Source organism: Crinia signifera, chromosome 1 (genome assembly GCF_055691185.1).
Source record: "Crinia signifera chromosome 1, ASM5569118v1, whole genome shotgun sequence".
Taxonomy (NCBI): Eukaryota; Metazoa; Chordata; class Amphibia; order Anura; family Myobatrachidae; genus Crinia; species Crinia signifera.
In genome coordinates this window covers 353,237,337-353,257,965 of record NC_139217.1, presented here as the reverse complement: position 1 = coordinate 353,257,965, position 20,629 = coordinate 353,237,337, and the positions used below count along the sequence as shown (strand labels likewise).

The window sequence follows — 20,629 nt, the reverse complement described above, 5'->3', positions numbered from 1 at the left end:
TGAATAAGCTGTGGCATAATTTAACCTTACAGTCACCCATACTAGAGTAAGAGTAGGGGGCTACATGCAAACCCAAAAACACCAGTTTCAAAAGCAATACACAAAACCTACTGTTCGGATTGTATAATAACACTTTCACTTTCATGATTAGATGAAAGTAAGATATTTATCTCAAAATAGAAGAAAAAAAACAATCTTTATTTCAAAGTAAAATAAAACAAATTTAAACTGTGCCGTAGTGGGCTGTACAGTGATGTCAACTAACCAAGTTCCCTACACATACACTCGAAACCACAATGTGTACAATTATTATGTCTATAAGTGCATTCATGTGAATATTGTATGTATAAAAAGGCAGACAGGGTGCCCAGCTGTGACAAAGAACATGATCAAGGGGCACTGTATTTAGGCGTCAGTATACCTATATGTTTCAGGCTGTATTATTCTGTGTGCAACTGCATGTATGTCGCTACTGTACATTAACGTTACGTGTAGGGCTGTTGAACTGCATGCATGAAATGTTGTGTGTGGCTCTATAACAGTCAGGCTGAGTGAGGACTGCAAGAGACTGTTCATTTGGGGTCATTATAGGCACAACATTCTTATAGACATGTTGGGGGAAATTTACTAAAGGAAATTTGTAAAAAAATAGGTGTATTTGTATCCAGAAATACACTTATTTTTGACATTTACTATCCCGAAAATACGGCAATTCGTATTCGTATTGATGTGCTATCAATACGAATACGAATTGCCGTATTTTCGGGATAGTAAATGTCAAAAATAAGTGTATTTCTGGAAACAAATACACCTATTTTTTACAAATTTCCCCCGTTAGCTCTACTATGCACACTACACTGCGCAACAAATGAACCACTTGTCAGTAACTCCAGAAGGTTAACACAATTAACATTGCATTTCCTTGTTTGCATTTGGCACTTTTTTTCTTAAACATTATGTAAGAGCTGTTTATTCTCAATGTTCGGAGTCCAAAGTGTAAGAATCTGCAGCCCTGCAGGGAGTTGCTTTTCTGCAAGGTGTGGGAATATGGAACATGAACAAACCGCAGAACTCCAGGCAGAGAAAAACAAGAAAGCATGTCTGGGGAAAAGGACACTGTGCCCTGACAGAACTTAGTTTTGCTCAATTATCTGTACAGAAAAATAACATTCCCAACAAAGTGAATGATTTGCATAATCAAGAAAAAGTATGGAGTGAGGTAACAAAGTGGGGTAAGAAAAACACTTAAAAGGCGGGCATGATGATTGCACTTATCTTGTACATTGCGGCAGGATGCACTGATCATATGCTCAGAAACCCGTGTTACCAGAAGAGGTCAGTCTTCCCCAGAATTGTCCAAGTCCTCCCAGTCTGACATACTGTTACGTTCAGATGCATTGTCAGATGTATGCTGCACGTATTGTATGCACATCTCCTCCGTCCAGACATCGGCATCGATGAGTACAGATCTGGGGAGAGTCAGGACACAGGCTGCCATGCCAGAAATATCATCCTCCAGCTGAGGTCCATCCTCCCATAAGTCCTTTTCTGCATTGTATATATGTACATAATCTATGCGGTCCCCTTGGTTGTGTGATCTTCCTCCTAGGACATACATTTTGTTATCTAGAACTGCAATGCCGGGTTCTCCATGCCCTGCAGATACAGGGCACATTAGGGACCACTGGTCTGTCTTTGGGCTATAACAAGCCACCTAGAGGAGAGGTATATAGAATATAAAGGATACAATTATTTTAGGAGAAAGACATAGTTGTTATCTGTAATAGACACATTACATATGTAGTTTTGTATCTCCATGTTTTATATTATTACAGGAGGAAAGGTCCCAGTATGAAATAAAATCACAATTTACAGTATACTTTGTATAGAGCCAGCATTATGAAGCAAATCTCTAGTAGATGGTACAAATTTGTGACAGGTTTAATGTCCTGTTCAAAATCACATTGTGCAGATAACAATGTAAACAACCTGAGGCAAATGTTCACCATCGTTTCTCGACAGGCAGCAAGGTCAACATGGGTCAAGGTTGACATCGGTCTAGGTCGACACAAGCATTAGGTTGACATGGCCAAGGTTTTTTGACCGAATGTCGACAGGACACAGTTTGAAGGGCACCGCATCCCCTTGCATTGCTCGTGATGCTTCGGGCACGGTGCCTCGCTACGCTCAGCACAATATTTTATTCTCCCACCACGCCCTAGTGGATGGTAGGGCATGAATACCGCCTGTCAACACAAGTCAGCTAAAAAAAAACACAGTGAAAAACCCCATGTCGACCTAGCCCATGTTGATCTAATGCTTGTGTCGACTTAAAAACCTATCGACCTAGACCCATGTCAATCTTGCTGCATGTCGACCCAATGCTTATCGACCTAATTGGTTGGTGTAGACCTAATGACTGTATCCCGTTTCTGGGGTTGTAGGAAAGTGAATCACTTTGGCAATGAACTCCTGGTATTTATCAATGATGAAACAGTGTCTTCTCTCTACCCGCATATGGGGAGATAAGAATGGATCCCCACACTTCCCCCTCCTACAGCCGCAGCCCCCGCCGCCAAATGATAGTTACCGGGTGCCTCCCTGTATGGCTTCGTATTCATACAGAAATATATATTTTTTTATATTTCCTAAGGAGGGGGGCTTTTTCGTTCATCCCTTTGTTTCATTTGTATTATATATATATATATATATATATATATACACACACACACACACAAACACACATACATACATACATGCATACACATAGGGGCTGTTCAGATTGAATCGCACAGGGGAATGATTGGCTACTGCGCATAGTTATTTATATCACGTGCAGCCGCTGTGTGTGATTGCCGACAGCGCTCGCACACAGAAGTCTGGGCGGGCGTGGTGTGGGGTAATGGGCCGATGGATTCAGTGTTCCCATGAAAATGGTGGGCGTTTCCATGGAGATTCCCCATTGACATGGGTACGCCCGCTTACTGCACAGGGCGCCTGCAGATCAGAGACACCACACAGGTGTCTCAGATCTGCGAGCGCTGGAGAAATCATTCAAAGGTCGCCCGACCATGGAATGATTTCTCCCCAGCACCCAAGGCTGCAAATGGATGATTATGGAAATCATCCATTTGCAGCCCTGCGGGGGGCCACGGGTCCAATGGGGGTATGGGGGATTTGGCTTTACTGTGGGCGCCGTTTAGGACACATGCAATGCAGCCAAATTCGCAGTGTTACATGTGGACCAGAATAAGGTCCATACATTTTGTGTGTGTGTTTTGGCTTTCCCAAACTGTTAGCGTATATCAGGATGCTTTGTATTGTGCAGCCTGCTGAACTTGTCTTTGGCAAGTAGCCATATGTATCTATATTTCCCCTATTACTATGCCAGTATCCTGTGCGTCATGATTACAAACCTTTATCTCCTGTCTGCTTATTTGTACATCCCTTGCTTCTACTACAGCTGCTGCAATTGGTATGTGATCTCAAAAAATGCAATTAAAAAAAATCTATATATATTTTTTTCCCAAGGATATCTGATCAGCTATTGGACATTCAGGATGCCAAAAGGTTCTGCACGTGAGCAGTTAGAGTATCAACCGGTAAGTGGACAAGCAATATGTTGACCTATAATCTAATCGGCAGGCTTAACACCTTCAGAATGTCAATTAGTCATGTCAAGCCCATCTCCGGATGCTGCTTAATAATTCCTGTATCTTTACCAATACACTGTAATTTTGTCTCACAAAGATCCAGAAAAAGCTAAATCTAGGATAAAAATAACTGAATGTAGATAAAAACAACATTGTAGGTTTTCCCAATTCAATTAAATGCATTTGTAAAGCACCAATTGGTAGGAACTAACCCATTATACATCTGAGCAGCAGTGAGAGACAGAATATAATCACTCTATTGTTTTTTACCTCCAAAATATCTTGTCGAAATCCCTCATCATCGTCATTGCTTCCTCCTATGACATAAAGTTTTTCCAGAAGTCCTGCCATACCGTGCCAAGCTCTTCTCACTGGCCCCAAGGCTAGATGTCTCCACTCATCCTTCCCTGGGTCATAACAGCTAGTCTCTTTCAGATATCTATTTCCCCTTCTTCCACAAGAAATGTACATCTTCCCATCCAAAGCTGACCCAGCATGCGCATGTACCTGCAGATGAATAGGAGGAGTTAATATACAGTATTAGAAGTGTTCATTCTAGCACCTGCCATCTTTGAAAACCCATGCAGTTCCTCTTCTCTGCCTGGGGTGTAGCTGTCTGCTGTAGTGCTTCGAGCACAGTGCAGTCTGTATATCAGCACTTATATGCAAACCAGACCTGTGCTAGAAACACCACAGCAGACAGCGACACCCCAGGCAGGAAACAGGAACTGCATGGGTTTTCAAAGATGGCGGGTACTAGAATGAACATTTATATTATCTTAAATACAAATATGGAAGAAAGTCCACTGTGCTATAAAAGTTATTTACAATATAAAAGATGTGCCTCTCATCCACCGCTTTAAGGAGTAGGTTCAGTCAGGCTTAGTTACAGTAAATCTACTTCTGAGTACAATGGTATGTACACAAGGTCAGATGTGCCTTGAGATGCGATCCCCAATACGATCAGATCGGATTGGATCGCAAGGCATATGCGATTTGCATACAATTTTGACTATATAGTGCAGATCTGCACTATATAGTCAAGGCAGACAAGACTTTCTGCCTTGTGATACATGAACGCGCATCGGGATCGGATCGGGATCGCAAGGGTTAAAACCCTTGCAATCTGCATCCGATTCCGATCCCATGTTGACTAGGAGATTGGGGAGAGCTGTGCCAGTCGCACAGAAATCACAAACTTATTATGCGGGTGGACCCTCTTTGTGCACTATTACTATTCAATATTTTGATATGCGAGGGTGTGCTACCATAGACACAGAATGAATATATTGGAGAGGACAGAGAAGGTGTGTCTTTGGTTGGTGCACCAAAAGAGAATTTAATAATAAAACATGACTTTTATTGGTTTCATTAAAATAGTTGCGAAGATATAAAAAAACACGAAAAACACATAGGACAACATTGAGTGATTTAAAAAGGATATAATATATCCTCACCTAGTGGGACCCCACTTCACACTGTCCCTGAATAATTTTATAATTTTATAAAGCACGGTGGTTGAAATTTAAGAGTGGAAAAGTTATGTCTGGTATTGACAGTTTTACAGTGTGTATGCTCATCCAGGATGTAACAATTATCAGATACAATGTATATATTCCTGGGGCTCACTATGCAGTAGCGATAAGCGCCTGAACACGGGTGTGATCCCGTTTCAGCGCTACCGCTGGCTGGCTGGAGCCGCTAGTTCCACAGCCTGTGTGCTGACAGCAGAGCTGTGTCTGAGGTGTGCTGCTGTGCACTACCTCGCTCTTGCGTGTCAGATCCGTGTTCTACGGATACCCTGTGTCGCCACCGGCCTAAACAGATCAAAATACAATCATATGGGGGGAAGGGAAGTGGGGTTTAACACACTAGGTGTGCAGTCAAGCGTACGCATTCTCAAAAGCTTCTTCAGGACCAACCAGACAGGAAGCCGGAAGCTCCTTAAGTACTGGTTAGTATATGCATAGTCATTGTATGCAAATTGAGAAGGGAGTGTCTGTCAATTCCTATAAAAGTTACTTACAATATAAAAGATGTGCCTCTCATCCACCGCTTTAAGGAGTAGGTTCAGTCAGGCTTAGTTACGGTAAATCTACTTCTGAGTACAATGGTGTGTACACAAGGTCAGATGTGCCTTGAGATGCGATCCCCAATACGATCAGATCGGATTGGATCTCAAGGCATATGCAATTTGCATACAATTTTGACTATATAGTGCAGATCTGCACTATATAGTCAAGGCAGACAAGACTTTCTGCCTTGTGATACGCAAACGCGCATCGGGATCGGGTTCGCAAGGGTTAAAACCCTTGCGATCTGCATCCGATTCCGATCCCATGTTGACTATATCGTCAACATCGGAAGGCAAATTGTACCGTGTGTACACACTATTAGTCTTACATGAACTGTAGTGGAGGAAGCTGAACATAATTTAAATCTCAAATTCAAGTCTATACTGGCAGGAGCCTGTGTTCTAATAAAACACCAGGCACTATTAATTAAAATGTAAAAACCGCTTATAATGATAGTTGTTTTTACCACTGGATGTACCCAATAGATGTTTGTCCAACCTTATTTCAAATGTATTTATTGTGTCTGCTGACAACACCCCTCCTGGAAGAGTGTTCCATAATTTAACTGCCCTCACCATAAAAAAGGTTTTCCTTCTAAGGGTACGAAAACTTCTTTCCTCTAAACGCAGGTGTCCTAGAATCCTTCCTCAAAGCAAAATGGGTGCCTGACAGTTCCTTATATTGGCCCCTGATAGAATTGTACATGTTAAGTATGTCTCCTCTTAAACATCTCTTTTCTAGTGTAAACAATCCAAATTTGTCCAATCTATCTTCATAGCTTAATTTCTCCAATCTTTTATTAGCTTTGTTGCCCTTCATTGGACTTTTTCCAGTTCTGTGATGTCCTTTTTATAGTGTGGGGCCCAGAATTGTGCTCCAATGCTTTATAGAGGCATAATTACATTTGAGTCCATAGTCTCCACGCCCCTTTTTATACATGTTAGTATCCTGTTGGCCTTATTTGTTGCTATATGACATTGAGCACTACACCCCAGTTTGTTATCTATTTGGACTCCTAGGTCCTTTTCACTTACTGAATTACCCAATGCCTCCCCGCTAACATTAGCTTATATCTAGCACATTGGTTGTGTTTCCCAAGATGCATAACCTTGCATTTATCCACTTTTTTGCTTAGTCTTCTAATTTATTTAGATCTCTCTGATGCGTGGAGACATCCTCAATTGTTCTAATCATCCTGCACAGTTTTGTGTTATCAGCAAAGGATGGAAACTTTGCTGAGTATACACCCCAAAAAGCAGGTAGGTTGGTGCATTCATTACCCTATTTTGTTACTACATAGTTGGTATCCACCACTAGCAAGGATTCAGCCACAAACCATATCCCTAAAAAGCATCAGGAGCATTATAATTGTTGCCCTATATTGGAAAGCAAGAATTCCAATACTCAAACTGCAAAAGCTTTAGAGAGATAGAGATATCTCACACACACACACACACACACACACACACACACACACACACACACACACACACACACACACACACACACACACATTTTCTTGCCTGTTTATGAAGTGGTGCCACATATTCCCACGAGTTGGTATACGGATCATACCGCTCCACTTCCTTAAGCTCAGCATGATAATCCCTGCCCGCCACTGCATAGAGAAACTCCCCCAAAATACACACAGACAAATCAGCACGGGGCTGCTGCATGGACTGTATCTGGAACCAGCGGTTGTGTCGGGGGTCATACCTTATAAATAGAAAAAGTATAATTTTCTTGCATAAACATATGAAAATACAAAAATGAATGTTACTGAATAGGCACAAAAACATTACGGGGTGTTGGTGGGTGCGGGATTCAATCCCAGACAAATGCTTTCACCCAGCCAAATCAGCGGCTTTATTGCTTCTCAATCTTCAGCAAAAGTGTTCACAGCCCCATAGGGTAGCGCTCTTTTTAGTGCAAATTCGGGATTCTGCAGATATTGAAGTACAACTGATTTGTTCAGGAAGATGGAACGGTTCCTAGTAGCAATATATCAAGATATTAATGGAGGACACTAACAATTTCTGAATTAGGTTAGACACATCAGCATGCAAGGTCTCTGGTGTCAAAATAATTTCTAATAATGTCCTGCAGAGCATTTTATATCAGACTACAGGTTAGTAAATCTAGTCAGTACTTGTTTCCTAGCACGGCACGGCCATAAGGCATACAATGGTATGCGATGCGACGAGATGGCCCCATGTCATACAATATTGAAATTGTATAGCATTGTATATGGCATACAATGCCATACAATGCAATGCGATTTTAAATTGTATATTCTGCTTTCAATGTTAAATGGCCCCCCTATAAGATTAATTTGATGATTTTATATAGTGTGGCGAGCGCAGCGAGCCCCGTGAGGGGTCGCATAAAACATGTGAAGTAAAATGTGTCCGCTCGCCACGTTTCGGGCTCGGTGGCTCGCCACACTTTATAAAATCAACTCCACGCCGATGTGGATAGTGGGGGTATGAAAAGGTCAGAGGACGCATACCGCCGCCCCTCGCCACGCTTCGGGTTAGCGTTGATATTGGGGGTGGCGTGGGGGTGTGTTTCACATTATAATCACCCATTAGGGTCCTTATACAATTTTTAATCGCATCGCATGCCATATGCGATTAGATGGCATACAATTTAATATCGTGGGCACCGTGCTAGGAAACAAGTACCATCTAGTCTTTCAGTATTAGTTTTTACTTGTATTTGTTACCTTGTACCATTCTGTAAACCTTCTTGGGGTTTGGCCCTTTAATTTGCATCATCTTCAGATGACATAAACTATGTTAAACCTATAAAGGCAGATAGATCTTCTGCTCTCCCTCCTGCAAACTGACAGTGTGGGTATGTCCAATGTCATATTCCCCCAGAGAAGTCTTCACAACAAAATGCTGGTGAAGTAACTCGCAGTGACATCACTTATTGCATCCGTGGGGACTATGAATAATCATGGCAGTGCCAGGCCATTGTATCTTTATATGACTTAATATACTATACCATGCCTACAATCCAGTTTGGGTCTCGTTGAAGGACACAGGACAGGAGTCATGTAAAAAGCGTGGGTAAAATGAGTGTACAAGTGGCTAAGGTTTAGGGGCCTTTACATTGTTAAAAAAACATAAAATGGAAGTTGCTCTATCAAATTAGATCACCTTTGTTTCAGCTGTGAGGTTCAAATACATACAAGTGGGTACTTATGTAATATCTGGGCTCCCATTTTTCTTATGAGACCGCTGCGCTCGCCACGCTTCGGGGCACGGTGGCTCGCTGCGCTCGCCACACTATATAAAATCAACTCCATGCGTAGTTGGATAGTAGGGGTATGAAAAAATGGGGTGCATTTAACATGGGAGCCCAGATAATACATAAGTACCTACAAGTGTTTCTAATCTCTATTTGCAATGTTAATTAGCAGATATCAGAGGTAATAAATCATTATAAACAAGTGGATTTTATTTATGTTCTAATTAAAATGTATAAAACATTACAATATGCGGCTGATCTGAATAATGAGAAAGCGCCTCACCTCCAGCATCGTGCTTCAGCGCGGTATCCACTCACATTGTTGTCACCCCCAATCAAGTAGACAAAGTTATTGAACACAGCGATGCCTTGATTAGACATGCGAGGAGTATGAGGTGCTGTGAGTGGCCTCCACTCGCCTGTTAGCGGATTCAAAAATTTGGCCTGATCACTGAGTACTGTATAAGGGGCAGAGTACATTCCGCCAAAGCCCACCACGCAGCTGAACTCAGAGCGCAACTGCGTGTGAGGCCCCTGAAGCACTGGCTGCATGATTTCATTCCTATGATATTCCAGAGCGTTGGATACTGTCACTTTGAGAGGACAGGGCCCCAGCTTGTTGTGAAGCCTCTGTAGAACCGACAACTCCATTAGCGGAAAGCGCACTATCTCTAGTAGCTTGGGAGACTCCGACAGGCTCACCTGATCCGTTTCAACCTGCTCGGAGGTGTAGTGGTAAAGTAAGGCTCCTTCATAAACCTCATTTTCAGAACCCACCTGAAAGACAAATTTGTGTAACAACATCAAAAACTCCTTCATCCTTTAAACAAAAATACTTACATATACTTCTCAAACTATGCTCTTCTCTCTCTGCTGTGGCCATAATGCACTCCCTAATCAGCATGTCAATGATGGCACTCAGCCAAAAGCCTCCAAACAAATAACTATACTGTATTTGTGGGTGATGACACCAGGTACAGCCATGTGAGGGGGCATAGCCTTGTGTAAGACCTGTTTGTGTCATTATTGTGAGAGTAATGTAGAGGATCCAGTCCAGGTTTTGGAGCAGTAGCAGAAGCAGAAGCCAGGTGTGTAATCAGCAGCACCTGTGATCTCCTTATATAAGTGTTTCCAGGGCAGAGTGCAAATGCTCTTAATGGTGGATTAGCTGCCCAAGCGATAGGCCAAGTTTGGGCTTTGGTAGGGAACACTGGAGCATTTGCAAGAGTCTGTATATGCCGTGATTACCTGTATGCTGCTGCCGTTAACTTCACTTGCCTACTGAATTAATCTGGTATGCTGTGACCTGCTTTATAAATTAAGATCAAAGTCTTCATCTGAATCCCTGTGTCTCCTATTATCCCTATAGATTGTAAGTTTGCAAGCAGGGCCCTCCTACCTCCATGTCGGTTTGGATCTACCCAGTTTGTTTAATCGCTGTTGTTTACAATTGTAAAGCACAATGGAATATGCTGCGCTATATAAGAAACTGTAAATAAATAAATAAATGCTTCTTTTAGTATTATATTGTACAGATTTAAATATGTACTTAACAGTTACTTAGATAGCACACACATATTCCACAGAGAATATTTCAGTCAATCACATTTGTCCCTGCCCTAGTGTAGTTTACAGACTATTTATCCTATCTCACGTACACACATGCACTAGGATTATTTTTTTGTCAGCGTACACACATATATACACACACACACACACACACACAAAGTTATTTTTATTTTGCTCAGAAGCCACTAATCCTACCAGTGCTTTTCCCACACAAAAAATGGTAAGGATATACAAACTCCACACAGATAAGCCACGACCAGAAATAGAACTCATGATATCAGTGTTGTGAGGTAGTAATTTTAGCTATGGGTCATTGGTTTGACCAAATTAAGGTCAACATGCATTGGGTCGACCACAGGGCTTCCGTCAACACATGAAAAAAGGTCGACATGGCTAAGGTTGACAGAGACAAAGGGTCGGCACAAGCATTATGGTCGACAATGTGACAATGTGAAGGTCGACAGTCAAAAAAGGTCACATCCCATCGCATGGCTCGCTGCGCTCGATATGCTTCAGGCTCGCTGCGCTCGATATGCTTCAGGCTCGGCACACTATTATAATCTCCCTCCATGCCATAGTTGATGGTAGGCTATGAAATACTATCTGCGTGGTCCCCCCCCCCCCCCCCCAAAAAAAGTGAAAAACTCATGTTGACCGTTTGACTGTTGACATTATGCTTGTGTCAACCTTTTGACCCTGTCGACCTTAGTAATGTCAACCTTTTTCATGTGTCATCCTTCAGTGGTTGACCACATGCATGTCGACCTAAGGACTGTATACCAGCTATTTAATAATATGCTTACTTAGAAATGACACAGTGCTCCATAAGAGTGGTTCCGGTTGATACATCTACAGTGTCTAGATAGACAGTCGCTAGGCCTACCCCAAACAAGCCGACATGCAATAGGTCGACAGGGTAAAAATGTCAATATTAAAAAGGTAGACATATGACAAGGTCGACATGAGTTTTTCATGATTTCTTTTTCTACCGGCTTGTTCTTACTTTACCACCCATGTCGGCATAGAGGGAGAATATATTATTGTGCCGAGGGTAGCGAGCCATGCGAGGGGATGTATTACACTCAATGGGGGTCACTGTCAACCGTTGTGAAATGTGAAACTCAAGTCTACCTTTATCATGTGTCTACCTTTATCATGTCGACATTTTGACCCTGTCGACCTATTGCATATGGACCCTTTGGTCCTGTTGGCCTATTGCAGGTTGACCTCTTAGCTATCTATCTATTTAAAAACCCACACCCTATAAGAGATCCACTGCTAATATTAAAACAGCAATCATCATATGTCTGTCAGTGGATTACAGATATTTATATCTTAAAAAGCAGGTAGTCTGGTGGAGTGGTTTCCCTATTGTGTTACTACATCGTTGCTATCCACCCCAAGCAAGGATTTAGCCACTAATCCTACCAGTGCTTTTTCCACACAAAAATGGTAAGGCTATACAAACTCCACACAGATAAGCCACGACCAGGAATTGAAGTCATGACCTCAGTGTTGTGAGGTAGTAATGTTATCCAGTATGCCATCCATGCTGTCTGTAATGCTGTACCATGTAGATGCACTGGTCATTGATCACAGGCCTGTACTGGAAATGGAGAAAGCTCCTCATCATCTTACCTCCAATTGGTTGCTGCTAAGTAGAGAGTACACTTTCTCCAGTGGAAGCTGCCTATATATTTGTGTGCGTGAGAATGTGATAAAATTTTTCAGCACAAATGAATCCAGTTGCTCACTAAGATGACTCAGGTGGAAGAGCTCAGCCAGCTTGTACACCTCCACAACATTTTCCTCATCCACCCACGAAATTAGAAAGTCACAGCAGTAATTAATGACTTCAGCAATCTGAAACAAAAAGCCGCTCGTTTACAAAGGTATTTAAAAGTATTTTTCAAATTGCCTGATAGAAGTCCAGATCTCTGAAAATGTGACTTTCCATTTGGTATTGTGCTGCATACACTTTGTACTAATTAAAATTCTAAAGCACTGCCAACTTATAACAGAGCAATATGAAGTCACTAGATGTTTTGTGGCAATCTCCTCTTCTCAGTTCAGTCCTTTCCCACTCTTTTTCTCTTCTCCTCTTACTCACCCTCACTCTTCTCCCATGAATGCTTATTTTATCAGCTTTTAATATGAAAGGATATCTTTAGTATTTAACTTTTTGTTTACTATTGTATTTTTTGGGACAGCTTCCCTTTTTTTTGCCTCCATTTTTTTTTATATTTTTGTATGTGGCTTGTGCACCACTGTGTGCCTTTTTCTTTTCTTCTGTACTGGTAAAGGGGTATGGTGGTATGACCTCCTGATAGTTGGGATTGATGGTCAGATTCCCAACTGCCAGGATTCTGCGCTCGCCAAAGTTTTATTCTCCCTTTATGGGGGAACAACATATGAGGAAGTCTAGCCCTTGCCAGTTGGGATCCCGACTGTCGGGTTTTAACAGTCGGGATTCCGACGTCGGTCTACTGACCTTTGGATTCGGCACCATCTGGCACCCCTGTTTATGTGTAAGACAGATCTGCCCAGGATACTTCTGTTACTACCGGAGTCGGCCTGACCCACAGGGTGCAAGGGAAACCCCAGTGGGCACCACTGCGTGAGTGCCCACCCCCTCCTCTAGGAATCAGGTTCCAGAATGTGATGTGTATATATACTATACTATATGTATAAATTATATAGCACAGGACTATGGCTATTTTATACAGTGCAGTGCTGTTACCATGCATGCTCTAGGAATATTTACTATGCATACATAAAGTGGCTGTGACTACGCACTCTTATTGTTAGCCAAGCCTGTAACATTGGCCCCTACCACTGCATTCTCCCCTGGTGGACCCTTCATGCCCCAGTCTGACACTGCTTATAGCCTAATATACCAGAGCGGCATGTATGGGGTATATGTAATGTATGATCAATTAGTTACAATTGTAAACACAAATATGGTTATATTGGACATAAAATATAAGGCAGTGTATATAGGAATATTATATAGGATTTTAGAGGAATTTTATATACACAGTATTAAGGCACAATATCCTAAGAAAAATCATTAAGGCGAATATATTTTTTCTATTGTAATGTATAGTACATGTATTCTGGACCATAATGGCGTATTTAAGAAAACAATGTTATACTGTTTTCATTCCTTTGCTTGCAGCTCCAATCCAATACCAAAGAAAACATAATTGTGCCTATACATAGCAGCTGACCTTAAGGGGCTCATATCAGGGGAGTATCGGGGCAAATCCCTGTTCCCTCATTGCCTGGGAAAGGGATCAACAAAAAAATGATAGAAACCCTCAATTCACGGATTCTGACCACAAAATACACTAAAAGAAGTAGTAATAAATGTGGTTTATAATGACAATTATTGCATGTATTTCCAATCGCTATTATATAATCTAGTATTTGCGCTAATTTCTAGCATTTACTAACAATCCTTGGCAAAGGTTATCATCAACAGCAATGCAATAAGATTAAGTAAAGCAGCGGTATTTGCTGATTTATGTTCTTAATCAATACACTACAATAGTCTAGTCAATAACATTAAGAAATTTCTTATGATCCCTAACAATACCTGGCAGATGTTATCATCTAAAGTAAGCATTGATAATTGCTGGTTTAATCACAGGATGTAATTCAATACAATAAGATAAGCAGTAATATGTGCTGGTTATACTGACATAGAATGTGTATTATCCATGATACCTAATTCCTCATGCTTATACATTAGCACATCCCATAGTGAGAAGAGGACAATGGAGGAGAGGGCAGGTGATGGCTGCTGGCATAGAAAGGATAATAAGGTGGGCACTTCTACCTTCATGTCAGGACATTCTCTTTCTGGCAGAGGACACCAAAAAAAGTCTAGTTACGGCCACTGTGGTGGACATAATTATTTGGATACTCAGGACCTGATTCAGAGGTGGACACAGTGCTGACGTGGGATGCAAGTTAAGTCTGCACATTCATCTGAGTCGCAATTCTCATAATTCTGAGTCGCATTGCACATGCATCCAGATGATTACAGCCGGGGGACAAAATCTGAATTTGGACACAGACAGGAAAATGTACTAAGATCGAATGAATAGACCATCGATAGAACTTGGACGTATATGGCCACACAGTTCAGATCAGCAAATTTACGACCATTCGTTTGAGCGAATTCGGAGGCAAATGAAGATAAAAATATTAATGGAAAATACGGCATCTTTTGCATTCGTATTTGCAGAAGCATGCACAGATCAGTAAGCTGCATGGTAAGAGTTAAAAATAAAAGGTTGTGAGGGTCTCTCCCTGAGCATAGCCTGCCCTAGTATTGTGGCTGATACCGTTCGTATCCATTCTTATTGATGCCAAACAGGCACGGACAGGCTTAGAAAATATCCCCCAGAGAACTGGAATTTCAGGGGGTGTTCCAGGATGGTAACAAGGTAGGGCTAGCTAGACATGGGCGTCTATTCATAGTTGCACTGGTTATAGTCAAACATACATTCAGAGTATCCTTAACTTTATCTATATTGTTTCCAAATGGCTACAACTACGTAAGAATTATTTTTTTTATGTCAACTCATAAATCTGTTGAAATTCAGACATTGTGGCCATTTGGCAACATCAGACCGACCATAACCATCAATTGGCGGCATCTGATGGTGTACTGCAGCATGATGAAAAATATTTTCTTGTAAAGTATAAAAGCAATGTGACCGATAAAGGTATACGGCTGCTCTAATGTACAATGGTGTGTGAACCGTGTGCGTTAATTACCAGAGGCAGGACTTTTTTTTTCGTATCAGGAGTATTGGATATCCAGAAGCAGAAGACATATGGGAGAGACTATTTGACTTGCAAGAGGAAAATGCTCTGGTTTTGCACTCAGTGTGACTCCTGGACATATATTGACACACTTGACAAATGAAACCAGCAGTTCCCAAATTTTCTTGAATCATGGCGCTCTGCATTTTTTCATTTTTTTTCATTGACTAAAACTTTATTATTGAGAATTAATCAAAAATGCACTTCTGTTTATCAGCATATTTAATAAATGGCATGCACTAGCACAGATTTTGCTTATGACATTGACCATTATTTCATTTGGTCCTGGACCACCAACCAGTAACTCCCATGTAAGTCACCCAGAGCACCCCAGAGTCACGGCACTCACCACAGCAGCCAGATTAACCGCTGCATTAAACAAAATAAATACAGCTCTTTCAAATATTTCCCTAAATGTTTATATATCCCTTCGCATCGACAAATTATTACGTAGAAATGGCACATCCAAAGAGATATTCATTGGCTTGACTGAGCAGTACTCTCTTGGTAAATATGGTATACAATTAATATTAATATTATAGCAAATGTCTTTAATACAGTAGAAAACTTTTTCCAAATTTTAACCATACTTAAACCTAGTTTATTACTGTAATAATAATAAAAAACCCACATAAGCATACTTTATATCTTTAATGTGGCACTTCAAAAGTCCCACCCATCTCCCTTTGTTTTTTTGCACCCACCTGAAGCTGGCAAGCTGCAGCAAGTGTCTCCTGAACATTGTGTACACCGAGTTCCAGCTCAGATGTGTATATGAAATCCAGGATTTTGCACATAGCATTGTAAGTGATGCCATGGATCTGCACCTCACTTTGATCCATTTCTCGTAACCCTCCTGCAAACATACCTCTAATAAAACATACATAGAATTAAAAAAAATTAAAATAACATAACAAACTCAACATGGTCTAAGCCAGACCTCTGCTGCAATCATTATTATTTTAAGATCAGAATCTTTGATGATAATGGGGGTTATTCTGGTTCACTTCTGGCAAATTCCTTCTTAGATGGACAAAACCATGTGCACTGCAGGGGGGGAGGGGGGCAGATGTAAAATGTGCAGAGAGAATTAGATTTGGATGAGTTATTTTGTTTCTGTGCAGGGAAAATACTGACTGCTTTATTTTTACACTGCAATATAGATCTCACTTTGAAGTAAAACCCCACCCAAATCTAACTCTCTCTGCACAAGTTACATCTACCCCACCTGCAGTGCATATTGTTTTGTGCATTTGAGAAGGAATTTGCCAGATGGAGTGAACCAGAATAACCCCCAATATCAGCAGCTCAAGCATTCCCTTGGCATTTTTCCTAACAACATTGTTTTTTTTGTTTTTTTTAATACATAAGGTGCGGTATCAAGTCTTTTCTTGTGAACTTACTAAGAAGCGAGACTAGAATAACATTCAGAGGATTCACAACTTGGCCACATGGTGGATGACACAGACACTGGCCTTGACAAGCCCAAAAAATGGGTCCGACATGCCCCCATATTTTTGGAGTGCTGTTTTGCTGCTTCTTCACCAACCTCCAAACATCGGCAGAATGTAAATCATTCTGCAGCTTAGGGGGCATCACACTAGTTGTCAGATGACAGATATCCATAAAACACAAACTCTTCCCATTTTTGGAAACACCCTAATTTACGGTATATGGTTATTAGGTCAACAGTGTCTAGGTTGACACTCACTGGTTGACACACAAAAGGTTAACATGCGTTTTTCATGTTTTTTGTGGGGGGTTTTTTAACCGACTTATTCATACTTCACCAGTGGGCATAGAGGGAGTATATAAAAGTGTGCCTGAAGCATGGCGAGCAGAAGCTGTACACTTATACAGTGTCCATGTTGTCATATGTTAACATAGACACAAAAAAAGCTTGTTTCCACCTTTTCCTGTGTCCACCATGGTTATGTCGACATTTTCATTGTGTTGGCATTTTAACCATGTAAACCAATAGTGGTCGACTGTCTACCTAATGACCCACACCCCTAAGTCATTCAATATTTCTAAAACTGTAGTCAATTTAGAGGATGCGGGTGATCAAGGGGCTAATTCATGTTTGATGGGTCTATCCCGAACTCAATCCGGGGAACGATGATGCTGGTCTGAACATGCGTATGGGTGAAAATACGCATGTGCAGACCTGCTGTGTGTAGAATGCCTTTTGGAGAATAGTGGGCTGCTGCATGGGGACTCCCAGCGTTTCCTGGGTGTGCACACTAAAATGGTGGGTGCGCCCAGAAAAACACTGGGCATCCCCATAAGAAAGCAGGCATGTTGGAGTTATTATTTGCATAAGTTTTTCATTAGATTAATAAAAATACACTATAAATAAAAGGCTTATAATACAAATCAATTTATTTATACTCCAACAACTTAGCATAACACCACATTTTGCATTTCACAAGAATGAGTAGATAACAAAATGAATGTCTCCAAAAATAAAAATCTGCATTATAATAAAGGTTGTCAATAATAGGTTGCAATTCCATCCCGACAGAATACCAACAGTGGGATCCCATTGGCAGTACTGGGGTTAGGCACTTGGGAGAGGGTTACAGTTAGGCTTTGTGAGGGGTGAGCTAAGGTTTAAATACTTACTGAGATCCATCAGGTTTTGTATTGTTGGGATGCCACTGTTGGCATCAAGGCCATCTGTATACTGCTATGAAAACATAGCTAACGTGCAAATAATGGCTGCAGATACTAAGTACTAAGATACAGTACAATACTAAGAAATAACTTTGAAATAAGAAAACATACTGTACCTGAAATAATCACAAGATGCAGCTAAGAGAATCCGATGAGCTTCTACAGACTTCCCCTCCAACTTAAGTACAACATCAAACAATATACCTCCATCACGGAGACCCACCAGACCACTAAGGAGAGCTTGAGAGTGCCCTCTACTTCTATAGGTTTTGCAGGTGTTCTGTGTAAGTGTTTGCTCCTTGGGTACATGATCTGGCTTCGACACCTCAAGGTCTTCTGCCATCTTTTCCAGAAATGTTCTGAATCCAAGACCAATCAATCATCCTTACGAAAACATTTTACATCTGTTTTGTGATTAGAGACCCCCGGTGTATCTGTGAATTTGAAAGAAAATATTTGACTGAAAAATTAATAAAATACTTTTTTTTAATGAAAAACATTTTCGATTCATCCCCCCCCCGAGTACCAGAATTGTTTTTACGGTACCCCTAGGTCTAAAAATTCTCATTGATCAGAACAAAATATGCCATTAAGTAAATTGCATTTAGATTTCATCCTTAGGGTCAATTGTGTAGTAATGGACAGGATTCACTTCTGGTTGTCCACAATTTGCTTATTACATTGGTCCTAAATAATATGAATTAGTCATGGACCAGGGCAAACCAGGGCACCCCTGCAACTCCCGTAGGATGTGATGGAGCACAGATTGGGAACCATTGCTCTATGTTATCATGCATTATTGCTCTTACAGTGTTTATTATTAAATCTAAAAACAAAAAGTACAGGAAGCAACAAAAATGTGTGAAACATTGGCTTTAACAAAACAAATGCTATGCAAGAAATGAGTAGCAACAGTTTGTTTTTATGTTTATAGTCTTGGTGGTCAGATACACAACATCAGATTAACAGGAAGTTAGAATGGTTGAGGTACAGGCTTACAGTTAATTAACCTTGTAACCCAATAAGAACACTAGGTCAGCAATTATTTAAACAGCATGGGAAGGGAAGGTAAGAAAGGGTGAGGAGGATGACATTAGCAACGAGGGATATTTTATCCTGGGTATTAACTATATTCATGCCAGGTACAGCTTAGGAAGAACAAGTTTTACATGCTGGGGTGACAACAAAGCCTTCGGGGGGCCCAGGGCACTTTAGATCGGGGAGCCCCCTCCTACTTGTCATTACTGGCCACAAACTGCACGGGAGAATTACACTCTCAAAACACAGAGTAAAAGCAGTATAAACTTGGTCAATGGTCACTTGCAGGGGGGGGGGGGGGATGGATTAATATAAACATATAATATATATATATATATATATACACAGAGACTTTTCCCAAGTAGGGGAAAAACAGCACTCACCAGACTTAAGCAAAGTTTTCAAAGGTTCAAAGTCCCGATAGTTTTAATAAGGTACACGCTTACCGACGTTTCGGTCCCTTAGGACCATTCTCAAGGCAGCAGGGTACAGTCAGAATCACAGCAGCAGCACTAGAAGCGAAACAGGGACAAGTGAGCGTTGTTCCGGGTCCCGCTTATATGGGGAGTGTGACCTCCCACCACCTGATTGCGCTCCAGCCGCTGGAACGCAAAACGTCACTTCCGGGTAAACCGGAAGTGCGCGGCCGCGATGTAGAAGCGGCGCTGATCGCTAAATACTGCGATCAGCCGGTGGCCCGCACTATGTAAAGGTGCCCAATCGACAAGCGCACCAGGCGGGTGGCTCATGTTGGTAAACGGGGGTGTCACTACGTGTACATGAAGGCGTGTAACGCCAGTGTCACACAGCATCAGCCGCTGATTGGCTGGTGCGGGTCACATGTCCAAATATTATGAAGCTGTCAAATGCCGATGGATAACCTCATACTACATAGTGCTGCAAGCGGGACCCTAGACAACAGGCATAGGGGGGAACATGAGATGCATATCATAATAGAAAAAATGTGTGACCAGTGTTACAGGCAATAGGAAGAAAATCAAAAAATATCACCGCAGACACATGTCTGTAAAAAACAAAAGTTTAAAGTGTAAGCATGGCGATGTGCCACCTTGGCGCATGCGCAGTGCAGAGTACATAGTGCATCGAGAGGTCAATCAAGTTATGTGGGGAGGGGCTCCTTGTCCACCCTCAGATAGTGGGGCTATCATACCAAGCTGGCGCTATAATAATAGCCCCACTATCTGAGGGTGGACAAGGAGCCCCTCCCCACATAACTTGATTGACCTCTCGATGCACTATGTACTCTGCACTGCGCATGCGCCAAGGTGGCACATCGCCATGCTTACACTTTAAACTTTTGTTTTTTACAGACATGTGTCTGCGGTGATATTTTTTGATTTTCTTCCTATTGCCTGTAACACTGGTCACACATTTTTTCTATTATGATATGCATCTCATGTTCCCCCCTATGCCTGTTGTCTAGGGTCCCGCTTGCAGCACTATGTAGTATGAGGTTATCCATCGGCATTTGACAGCTTCATAATATTTGGACATGTGACCCGCACC

At 41.5% G+C, this 20,629-nt stretch overlaps 1 protein-coding gene across 7 annotated transcripts in view; it reads right to left on the bottom strand.

The window, feature by feature from the left end:
• Nucleotides 1–801: 801 nt before the first annotated feature.
• The window catches only part of KLHL22 (kelch like family member 22), a 41,488-nt gene continuing 21,660 nt past the window's right edge, over nucleotides 802–20,629 (bottom strand). For 5 of the 7 annotated variants that reach the window (XM_083148309.1, XM_083148318.1, XM_083148327.1 and 2 more), the window contains exons 2-8: nucleotides 18,181–18,498; nucleotides 16,093–16,258; nucleotides 12,191–12,415; nucleotides 9,267–9,760; nucleotides 7,252–7,444; nucleotides 3,924–4,160; nucleotides 802–1,714 (exon numbers count right to left, since the gene is read on the bottom strand). In XM_083148309.1, coding sequence (XP_083004435.1) covers nucleotides 1,337–1,714; nucleotides 3,924–4,160; nucleotides 7,252–7,444; nucleotides 9,267–9,760; nucleotides 12,191–12,415; nucleotides 16,093–16,258; nucleotides 18,181–18,407 — 1,920 coding nt within the window. In that variant the 5' untranslated portion in view covers nucleotides 18,408–18,498 and the 3' untranslated portion in view covers nucleotides 802–1,336. Of the gene's footprint in view, nucleotides 1,715–3,923; nucleotides 4,161–7,251; nucleotides 7,445–9,266; nucleotides 9,761–12,190; nucleotides 12,416–16,092; nucleotides 16,259–18,180; nucleotides 18,499–20,629 lie in introns of those variants that run through there. The other 2 variants (XM_083148362.1, XM_083148358.1) reach the window with 2 other exon arrangements.